A 10,736-nucleotide genomic window follows, 5' to 3' on the forward strand; every position below is an offset into this window, starting at 1 on the left:
GCCTTTCAACCAGCACCACATGTGATTATTGGCCAGGCTGGCACAATTAACTAACTCAACTATTGTTAGATTTTAAGAGGACCTCAGGGGATATTTTTGGCTTTAGATGTAAAGATGATCTAAGTGCAATAGTTTCAGGGTTTCATCCAGCTTGCGTGACTCCAGAATGGCTGTAGTCCATGAGAATTTGGAATTCTGTTTTGCATGCCCCTCTTTTGATCAGGATTCTTCTACAGCTAGATAGTTCAGCAACATGGCAAGCCAAGCGTCATCTAGTTCTTCTGATCCCGTGGTAACAGAGCAATGCTCATGGAAGCAGGGAACCACACATTCCATGACGCTGTTAGACGCCAACAAGTAGGTTCCCACTCACAGCGACCCTCTGTGCAATAGAACCGAGACCCACCCTGGTCCTGCACCATCCTAACGAGTGTTGTGATGCTCAAGCCCATTGCTGCGGCCCCTGCATCCATCCATCTGGGCGAGACGCTTCCTCTTCCTCTGATGTCCTTTTCCAGGGACTGACTTATCCTGATAACATGTCCAACGTGCATGAGAGAGAGCCTCTCCACCCTGACCTCTAAGGAGCATTCTGGTTGTACTTCTTCCAAGAAAGACTTGGTTGTCAGTTCACGGTACTTTCAACATTCTTTGCCGGCACCACAATTCAAAGGCATTGATTCTGCCTCAGTCTTTCTGTGGTGTGGCTCAGGCTCACCTTAGTCCTTACAGCGACATCCTTGCTCCTCAATACTTTCAGTACTTCAATACTTTAAAAAGCATTGAAATCTTGTGCAGCAGACCTACCCACGCAATGCATTGTTTGATCTCATCACTGCTGCTTCCATGAGCAATTGTTGTGGACCCACATAAGACGAAATCCTTGACAACTTTCATCTTTTCTCTGTTGATTGTGATGTGACCTATTGGCCTGGTAGTGAGGATTTTGGTTTTCTTAACATTGCGTTAGAATTCATACTGAGGGCTGCAATCTTTGTCTGCATCAGTATGTGCTTCAAGTCTCCCGACTTTCAGCAAGCAAGGTGGTGTCAGCTGCATCCTGCAGGTTGTAAATGACACTGCTGCTTTCTTCATATCGTCCAGCTTCTCCAATGAGATTGAATAAGTGTGGTGATAGGACACGACCCTGGCACACACCTTCCTGATTTTAAGCCCTGCAGTATTCCCTTGTTCTGTTTGAAGGACTGCCCCTTGCTCCACGTACAGCTTCCCCAGGAGCAATGGCGTGTTCTGGAATTCCCCTTAGTCTCGGTGCTCTCCATCGCCTGTTATGACCCACACAGTCCATACCCTCCTCCGATTCCTGACCTCCTTCTTCCTCGGCGCGTCAGGTGGATGGAGACCATTGGCGCCTCTGATGGCTGCTTGCAAGATGGTAGGATTACAAGCACTAACCAACAACCTAGGAGGTAGTACAGAGTCACTAAACGTTTAATTAGGTCAATTAACAGACTTCCCATGAAACCAAGACCCTAAATTCCAGATCAAGGAACCAAATCGCATGAAGTTTCTTTTTTCTTTTTTGTTATATTCATATATAAGCCGTCTCAGCAGCTACACATTTAGTTTCCTTTTTTGGTCACTATTGCAAATATGAAGGAGCCTTGGTGGCATAGTGGTTACACACTGGGCTGTGATTCTCATGGTTGGCAGTTCAAAACCGCTGAGGGAGGTAGATAGGGCTTTCTACTCCCATCAACAGCTGCAGTCTCAGAGACCTCGGTGGTCACTATGAGTCAGCACTACTGACCGCAGCAGGTTTGGTCTGGAGTGTATATATATATATATATTCAGACTATGTCACAAACCAGTGTTTTACAAGTGTACAACTTACAATAACAATAGTGATCGATGACAACAGCCGACTGTGTGGCCTTATCCTTAATCAATGTGAATTTGCCATCACTATTAACTACCCTCTCACACCTCCTTCCCTTCCTGGTAAACATGACTAAACTTGGGTCTCCATATTTTTACTTTTTCTTGCTTCTTATGTAAGTGTGGTCATACAATCATTCTTTTGTGTTTGACTTATTTCCCTCAGCTTTATCCATATTGCAATGTATGCCAAGATTTCAGCTCTTCTATTGCCAAACAGTATTCTGTGTATGTATGGACCGCATCTTGTTGATCCATCCATCTGTTGTTTCAACCTTCAGCTGGTTGTGAATAGTGCTGCAGTGGGCAGTGGACACTGGACATTGGTGTACAAGTCTCTGTGTTCTAGGCTTTGGGGTATACACCCAGGGGTGCAGTTACTACATTATATGGTAGTTCTTTTTTTTTTTTTAAGGGTGGAACACCACATTATTTTCTACAGTGCTTATACTGTTTTACATTCCCACCAGCAATAGATAAAGATTCCAATTTCCACACAGCCTCCTCAACATTTGTTATATTCTGTTTTTGTTTATTTTATCCGAGTCACCCCAACACCAAAGCCCAGTGATGTCAAGTAGACTCTGGTTCCTGGAGCCCCAACAGGACAGAGCTGAACTGCCTCTTAGGGTTTCCAAGGCTGTTAATCGTGACAGAAGCAGACCAAGTGCCACAGCTTTCTCCAACCCAGCGGCGTGTAGATTCGAACCACTGTCCTTTTGGTTAGCAGTCGAGCACTTTAACCACTGCCCCAACAGGGTTCACTTAGCTATTTCAATGAGAATGAAAGAACATCTCCTTGTGCTTTTGATTTGCATCTCTCTACCGGCTACTGGTGCTGAGAAACTTTTCCTGTGTTGGGTGGTCATTTGAAAGTGCTTCTTGGTGAGCTGTCTATTCAAGTTCTTGTTCAATTTATGATTGTCTTTTTAGGGTTAATTTGTTGAAGTTTTACATATATTCTGGTCATTAGGTTCTTATTGACACATGCTTCCTGAAGATATTCTCCCTGAGTTAAAAAAAAAAAAAGATCCAACTTTTCACTCATTTCGTAAAGTCTTTTGATAAAACAAGTTTTTAATTATTAGGAGCCCCATTTTCCTCTGTCGTATGTTGCTTCTGCTTTTGTCATTCTATTACGCAATCCATTGTTAGAAGCTAGGCTTCGTAGTATCGCCTCTGCATTTTCTTCTACGAATGTTATGCTTTAGTTTACACATTTAAGTCCTTAATTCACTTGATTCCCCCCCCCCCACGTGAATGGTGTGAGGTATGGATCCTGTTTCAAATGTCTGTATGTAAAAATCCAGTTTTCCCACCACCATTTACTGAAGAAACATTTGTTTCCTTCATCAAATGGACATAGTGCTCTTGTAAAAAATTAGTTGACCCGATATGTGAGCTTATTTCTGAACTATCAATTCTATTCTATTGCTCTATCAATGGATTGTTACCCCAGAACCAGGTTGTTTTGATTACGGTAACTGTATATTATATTTTAAAGGCAGAAGTGCGATTCTTGCTACCTTATTTCTTTCAGTATTGCTTCAGCTCTTTGGGGCCTTTTGCCAGTCCACATTGAGGATTGGTTTTTCCATTTCTGTAAAGAGAGCTCTTAGAATTGTGATTGAAATTGTGTTGTTGCTTTGCTAGATCACTTTACTGGCATTTTAACAATATGGAAGCTTCCAAACCGAGAATATGGAACATCTTTCCTTTTATCTCAGTCTTCTTTAATCTCTTTCAGCAGGGTTTTGTAGTTTTCATTGTCTACATCCTTCGTGTCCCTGCGTAGGTTACTCTTAGGCATTTGGTTCGCGTAGATGCTGGTGTCAATTTAACCGTTTCCCTTTCAGATCTTCCTCGGAGCTGATGTGCAGAGAGCCCCTGTGCCGACGACTCTGCTAGGTTTCGCGTCAGTACTAGGGGTGAGCTGGAGGGCTCTTCAGGACTGTTCCAGACAGGGTCACGTCACTGTGAACAGAGGTGATTTTACGTCTTCTTTTCCAATCTGGATACCTTGTGTTTCTTTTTCTTGTTACAGTGCGCTGGCTAGGACGTTAAAAGCAATATAGAATAGAAAGGGTGGGCATGGGCGCCTAAGTCTTATTCCCAGTTTCAAGGGGAAATCTCTCCGTTTTTCTCCATTATGTATAAGATTAGCTGTTTGATTTTTACATAGGCCCTGAATCATATTGAGGAATTGCCTTTGTGCTACCATCAAGAAAGAGTTTGGGATTTTATCAAGCTCTTGCTTTTTTTTTTTTTTTTTTTTGCCTCTGTAGAGATGACCTGTGGTTCTTTTCCTTTGTTCTATAGATACGGTGTACCACATGGATTGATGTTCCAATGCTGAACTTTCACGGCATATCTGGAATCAATCTCACGTGGTCATGGTGCATGACCCTTATAATGTGTTATTGAATTGTGTTCACAAGTTCACATGTCCTTCTAGTTGCGGTTGAGCTAAACTGTTGAGTTGAGATCCTTCTTCGGTTTTCATATAGACAGTCACACCTGTACGTGTCCCTGTGAAGACTGCCTTTTTCTGTATCCCCACGTTTGCAGCTGCTGGGGCCCCATAGGTTTGTATTGATTGATCTTTTGGGGGTGGGTTTCCAGGCCTCTCTCCCGAGGCATATCTGGGTGGATTCAAACCTCCAACCTTTCTGTTAGTAGCTGATCACGTTGACTGCTTACACCACCTAGGGAATCGTCCCTCGTCTTCACCTTTGTCCCTTCCCACTGAATCTACACATTGCCAACGCTGAGAATCCCATTTCTTAGCTGAGCGTTTGCTGAGTGCCCCAGGCACCTCCCCACTGCTGCAGAAAGTCCTCTCTCAGGGGTACCCCCACCCCACCTCCCCACTTCCTTCTTTTGCCAGTGGAGTGGCCCACAGGGCAGCTGAGGGGACAAAAGCCAGAGAGAGAGACCAGCTGGAAGATTCCAGCCACCCCTCTACTCCCCCTCTAGACCTGACAGCTCTGTGCAAACCTGCCCTGATTTCCGCCAGGACCGCTTCTCTTGTTCTCTGCCTGGTGTCAATTTAATGCTGGTGTCATACATATCACACATGCACAAGAGGTTTCTTTGAACGCATGGAGCTGATTGCCGGGTTTAATGTGGCTAAAGTGGATAGGAACCTATGGCTTCTGGTCCAGTTCCCTCAAAGACCCGGAGACAAAAGGAAAAGAGAAGAGCAGAGAAAGGATTAGCCAAGGTCACAGTTGAAGGTCCAGTTGGGACCCCCAAGTTTTTCCTGTTCCTGCCACCACCACCCATCTTTATGGTTGCTGGCTCAGAGGGTGTGGGTGATGCAGGTGGCATTGGGGGAGAAACAGGGAGCGGACATAGCAACAACGGGGCACCATGCTGAGTGCTGGCAGTCAACGGTACAATTCATATGGAAGGCAAAGTTAAATAAAAAGTGGAATGGATGTGACAAGGTCCCAAGAAGCAAAGTTGGATGTGAATGTCAATTGTAGGTGATCTTTTATTATCTTGGATGTTTGGGGACTAGGGTGGGGTCTTTGGACAAGAGACTGAAAACGCACAGGGTGTGTCTGAGGCATTGAAAGGTCATGGCTCTTGCCTGGAAGGGACATAGGAGTCAAATGAAAGGCATTTTCCCATTCATTCATTCATTCATTCATTCATTCAGTATGTCTGTGGGCTGCCTATGTGCCAGGCCCCAGGCTGGATGCCAGGGTAAGAGATAATGAGATGAGTATGATGCAGATCCTGCCCTTGGGGAGATTCCTGGGCCTCTGGGTTGACAGGAAGAGGCCCGGGGAAGGGCAGCCCTCCACTGGGTCTAAAAGGAGCTGCCCACATGTGGCTGCTGTGACACTGCCGGACACTCCTCTCCATCAGGGACATTGACCAACAGGACCCAGCTTCCTAAAGGTCCTCTGGGCGGTCCACCCCAAACACAACGCAAAGCCGGTGCACTGCCTATCAGCTGGGGGCTTGTGGGCTTGCTTCTTGCCTCTCAGTCCTAATACAAGGCCTGGCTCTGAGAGAACGCTCCATCCATGGTTGAGGCCTACATGAATGGTGACGAGGCGATGTCATCGCATGTCTGAGACCGGCTGGGGTTATATAAGCATGCTCGGGGGCAGGAGCAGGATGGGGCATGAAGGAGGGACGGCCCGGCATCCATTTCTGTGCCTGGAGATGACCTCAGGAAGCCCTGGTGATATCACGGCGAAGCACCGGCTGCTCACTGGAAGGCTGGCCTTGGAAGCCCACTAGCAGCTCCCAGGCAATCCACTTCCGGTGGGCGAGGACAGCCTAGGAAGTCCCATGAGGAAGCCCAACTCTGTCGATTGGGGTGGGTCTGAGTTGAAAGCCGCTCACCCAGGCCTCCCAACACCTGCAGCCGAGCGGAGCTAGCGCTCAAGGAACACTTGAAGGGTCAATTCCCAGAAAGGAAGTAAATCGCTAGGAACAGAATGAGGTCGACTGCCAGAAGTGAAATGGCCAGAAGCCCCAGTAGATAGGAAGCATAGCTCCAGGGCCCAGCTGCACTGAGGGAGGTGGAAGAGCTAGGCCAGGGCAGTTGGTCTTGCAGGATGGAAGAAGTGGAAGAGGGTGATAACAGGAAGGGGAGTGGCCCTCAGGCAGGCAGCACGCTGATGGCGGAGGACTCTTGAGCCTCATGAGACGGAGTCTGCATCCCAAAGAGCAGCCATAGAGAGCCAGGGGGAGGGAGGGAGGTGTGGCGGCAAAGGTGACCGCAGGCCTGCAGGGGGAATGAAGAGGAGGCCCTGGACCACTAGGGGGCCACAGGCAGGCAGATCCTCGGGTGCCGAGGCCCGGGGGGCCAGCAGAGAGCTATTGGGGGAACACTGTCAGTGGCTAAGGGGGCATCGGAGCGTAGAGGGGCACCACCAGATCCAGACAACAATGGCATAGCCCCCAACCCTGTGCTTCTGAGGACAGCCGCTCTCACAGTTGGCTTTTGAGTTTTGCAAAAAGGCACGGGGAGAAAGACAAGGCTCGCTGGCCCTGTAGAGAGTCACAGCTGGACACCTGCGGGGACAGCTCCACTCTGTCCTACAGGGTCGCTGCCAGTACGAACCGCCTCGATGGTAGTGGGCTTGGTTTTGCTCCAAGGAGACAGTCTCGTAGGGAGCAAATGGTTAACATGCTCAGCTAGGAACTGAAAGGTCGGAGGTTCAGGCTCACCCAGAAGCACCCCAGAAGAAAGACCTGGAGATTTCTCCTCGCCTCCTCCCCCCCAAACGAAACAGCAACCCTGATCACTGAAGGTGCTGTGGAGTTGGACCTGCTCCAGGAGGCGGGCTGACTGGGCGGCAGCCGGTGGAGGGTGCTGAGAGGGGAGAACAGACAAGCTCCGCCTCGTCCAACCTGCGGGCACCAGCGTGGGGCAGGAAAGGGACGCTGACCAGGATGGTGTGTGCGTTGGGGGAGGGGGTGGTTACCTTGAAGAGCTGGACGCCGACACAGGCAAATATGAACTGCAGGAGGGTGGTGACCAGGACGATGTTCCCGATGGTGCGGATGGCCACGAACACGCATTGCACCACGTGCTGGGGAGAGAGGGTGGGGCTGGTGGGGTGGGCCAGGTCCTGGCGGACCCCCACCAAGTGCCGTCTCCCTGCTGGGAACCAGGCTGTGCCTCAGGCTGATCCTGGCTTGACGGAGGATGTGGACTGCTGACGTCCCCCACCGCCCCTCACCCCCAGGATCCTGCCCTGCCCCCCTCACCTTCAGCCCTTTGGCTCTGTTGATGGCCCGGAGGGGTCGAAGCACCCGAAGCACCCTCAGGATCTTGACCACAGAGATGGCGCTGGACCTGTGGGAGGTAGCAGAGGGCTGAGGGCCGAGGGCACGCAGTGAGCACCCCAGCCCCTGCCTCCAGCTCTCTCCACAGAGGCTGCCTTTCTCCCGAAAACACCCCAGCCTTCCCCTGCCCTCCCCTCAGACCGTATGTAGGGGCCCCTCTTGTTGCTAGCTGCCTTAGCTGCCTGTTGAGCTGGCCCCCAATTGACGGCAACCCTGTGCATGATGGGATAGAATGCGCCCCGGTCCTGGACGACCCCATGATCGGTCACCGAGCAACAGAGCTGTGATTCAGAGGATTTCCCTCGACCAGTTTTTGGAAGCAGGTCAGCTGACCTTTACTCTTAGCCCAAGCCAAAATACCCCGATCGCAACCCCTCCCCACCCAGGGTGCTTCACAGCAGACGCCTCCCCTCTGAGCAGACAGATGCTCTGTCTGTCCCATCAGACTAGAAGCTGCTCACAGGCAGGAGCTCCCCCCACACAGCTGGGGGCTGCCTTCTATGCCCGGGGTTCTCCACAGTCTGCACGGCAATTCTGGAGAGTACTAGCAAGCTGTCCCTGAAGTCCAGCTGGTGAAAGCCCCCCAGACAGTGGCCCCGAAGGACCCTCCACTAGCAGCATGGTGCCCACCAAGAAATGGTGGGTGGGCTTCTGCTCTGAGGCCCTGGCATGGGGTGGAGGGGCTCCCTGCCCAGGCTGGTCCCTGCCCAGGCTGGTCCCTGCCACCGCTCACCGGAGGCCCATGGAGATGAGCGACACTGCGACCACAAGCAGGTCCAGGATGTTGAAGTAGTTCCGGCAGAAGGAGCCCTTGTGCAGGATGGCACCGAAGGTTATCATCTGGGGGGAGAGCAGTCATGTGCTGGGGGGCCTGCACCCTTGCTGGTGTCCCCCATCGTTCAGTGCATTTGCTATTGTGCCGTCCCACTGCCCTGCCCCTGCTGTCTCTCCTTAATGCGATCCCCAACATGTGGGAAACAGAAAGATTTCTCCAAAGTTGTCTCCCCCAAACATGTGCCAAACCCAAGAGGCTGCTTGGTCCGCATGGTAAATGACTGTGCACTAGGAGGTCAGAGGTTATTCTCCTTAAGGGTGTCTAGAGCAACCAGAGTGTATAGTCTGACTCACCCTACGTAGGGCCCACTCCCTTCTGATATTGTTCCCTTGAAGGAGAGCCCGAAGGAAGGCCTGGGACCACTCAAGGATGACTAAGGTTAGGCTCCGATATTGAGTCTAGGGTCCACCCATCTTGCCACATATGCAACCCTATTCCCTCCCTGTACTATTACACGTACACCACTAGGTCATCCCCCGCCTACTGCTTGTATTGCCTATGTTACAACCCCTTCCTATGACATAGATTGTTATCTGTAATCAGAGGGCTTGCATGCCCCCAAAGATATATAAGCTTTGGTTAGAAATAAAACCTCACGAGAGCTCTCTCCTGCCTCCTGCCTCCCACCTCCCACCTCCACGTGGGCCACCAAGAGGAGCTGAGGTGAGCATGCTACCATGAAACGTGTCTGACTTCTTCATTTTCCTCTCTCTCCTCTCTCTCCTATCTCTCTGTGACTTTACTATCATCTTTATATGTCTTAACCATACAATTGCACCTACCGAGCCCGTGATGAGTTGTGGGGGGCTGGTTACTCCCACACCAATAACTTTCAGGTCTAGCAAGAATGCCACCTCCTCCAGGAGGCCCTCCTTGACGAGGAGGAAGTCACTACCTGGGATGCTCACCTTCTCTGACTGCCGAGGCCCTGAATCAGCTGCCCTCCCGATGTCATGGCACAGCTTGTTCCTTGGGCACGGCTACTCTCCCCCTCTTTGGTCATGGGGCTCTGTGCCACACCCTGAGCCTCACCATGAGCTGAAGCCTTGTGGCCACTGAAAGCCTGAGGGAGCTTGGGTCAAGCTGTGGGCAGGGGATGAGAGGGACAGAGGCTCCCGACACCCAGCCTGGGGCAATGGGGACTCCTTTGGGACTTCTGGAGGGAGGCCTTTTGTGGTGGTTACATAATTTCATGTCAATTTGAAGGTAGATAAAAGTGTAGGGGTGGAGTCTAGCCAGTCGATCAGGCCACAACCTGTCAATTAGGCCACAGGCTGATGGTGCCTCCTTGTGGGCGTGGCCTTCTCATAAGGAGGGTCCTGGGAACCTCCCCTCTGCCTTCCTGTTGGCTGACCCTGATTGCTGCCAGGGCCACCGACACTGGAGCCACAGGACTTTCACCCACCAGCCTGTGATCTTCCTGCATGCGGCATCATTGTATGTGGCTGCATGAGTCTGAAGCGAGACTTAAGGACCAGTATCAGAGACTTAAGGACTTGAGTTGGACTGGGCTGGGATGTTTTCTTAATTTCCAATTACTTCTTGACATAACGCTCTTTCTTACACATATATGAGTGTCACTGGATTTGTTTCTCAAATCCACCCAGCTTAACACACCCTCCTAGCCATTGGTCATGCGGTCTATGAGCAACCACAGCTCCCGGGTCTATGCCGCAGCGATTCTGCCTTCAGTGTGCAAGAGGCCGTCCATCAAAGGCTTTGCAGGCGTGGTTAGTGCTCTGCTGGGAGCCGGGCTGGGCTTCACGGCTCCACCCCGCCGCCCACTCTCCCTCTCATTGCAGAGAACGAGCTGGCACCCGATGCTGACCTCCCCGCCTTGGCCAACCCCAGCCCCTGAGTGAGTTTGGCACGAGTAAGTTGAAGTCCCACCAGGGAAGGTTGGGGTGTTCCAAACCCTTCACTCACCTTAAGGACAATCTCCACGGTGAAGACAGAGGTGAACACCATGTCGAAATACTCAAGGATCTGTGGACAGAGTGGGGGACCGAGGGGGGACGGGGAGTCAATGAGAGGAAGGACTGGGAATGGTCTCTTCCTCCTCATCATCAAAAAGCAGGCGGGGAGAACCTGTGTGTGCCCCAGGCTATGGCAGCAGAGTCCAGGAGGGAGCTGGGCATCCCGGCCCCTCCTCAGCACAGAGGCCGCACACAGCTGCATTCGAGCACCA

The 10,736-nt window shown here is 51.0% G+C and overlaps 1 protein-coding gene across 1 annotated transcript in view; it reads right to left on the reverse strand.

Annotated features, from left to right (window-relative positions):
* Positions 1-10,736, reverse strand: part of CACNA1S (calcium voltage-gated channel subunit alpha1 S) — an 88,854-nt gene that overhangs the window by 28,311 nt on the left and 49,807 nt on the right. The window contains exons 17-20 of the mRNA XM_004700078.1: positions 10,475-10,534; positions 8,447-8,553; positions 7,636-7,723; positions 7,350-7,457 (exon numbers count right to left, since the gene is read on the reverse strand). Coding sequence (XP_004700135.1) covers positions 7,350-7,457; positions 7,636-7,723; positions 8,447-8,553; positions 10,475-10,534 — 363 coding nt within the window. The remainder of the gene's footprint in view (positions 1-7,349; positions 7,458-7,635; positions 7,724-8,446; positions 8,554-10,474; positions 10,535-10,736) is intronic.

The sequence above is a fragment of the Echinops telfairi genome, unplaced genomic scaffold, assembly GCF_000313985.2.
Source record: "Echinops telfairi isolate 266 unplaced genomic scaffold, ASM31398v2 ScPeMD7_7424;HRSCAF=8462, whole genome shotgun sequence".
NCBI lineage: Eukaryota > Metazoa > Chordata > Mammalia > Afrosoricida > Tenrecidae > Echinops > Echinops telfairi.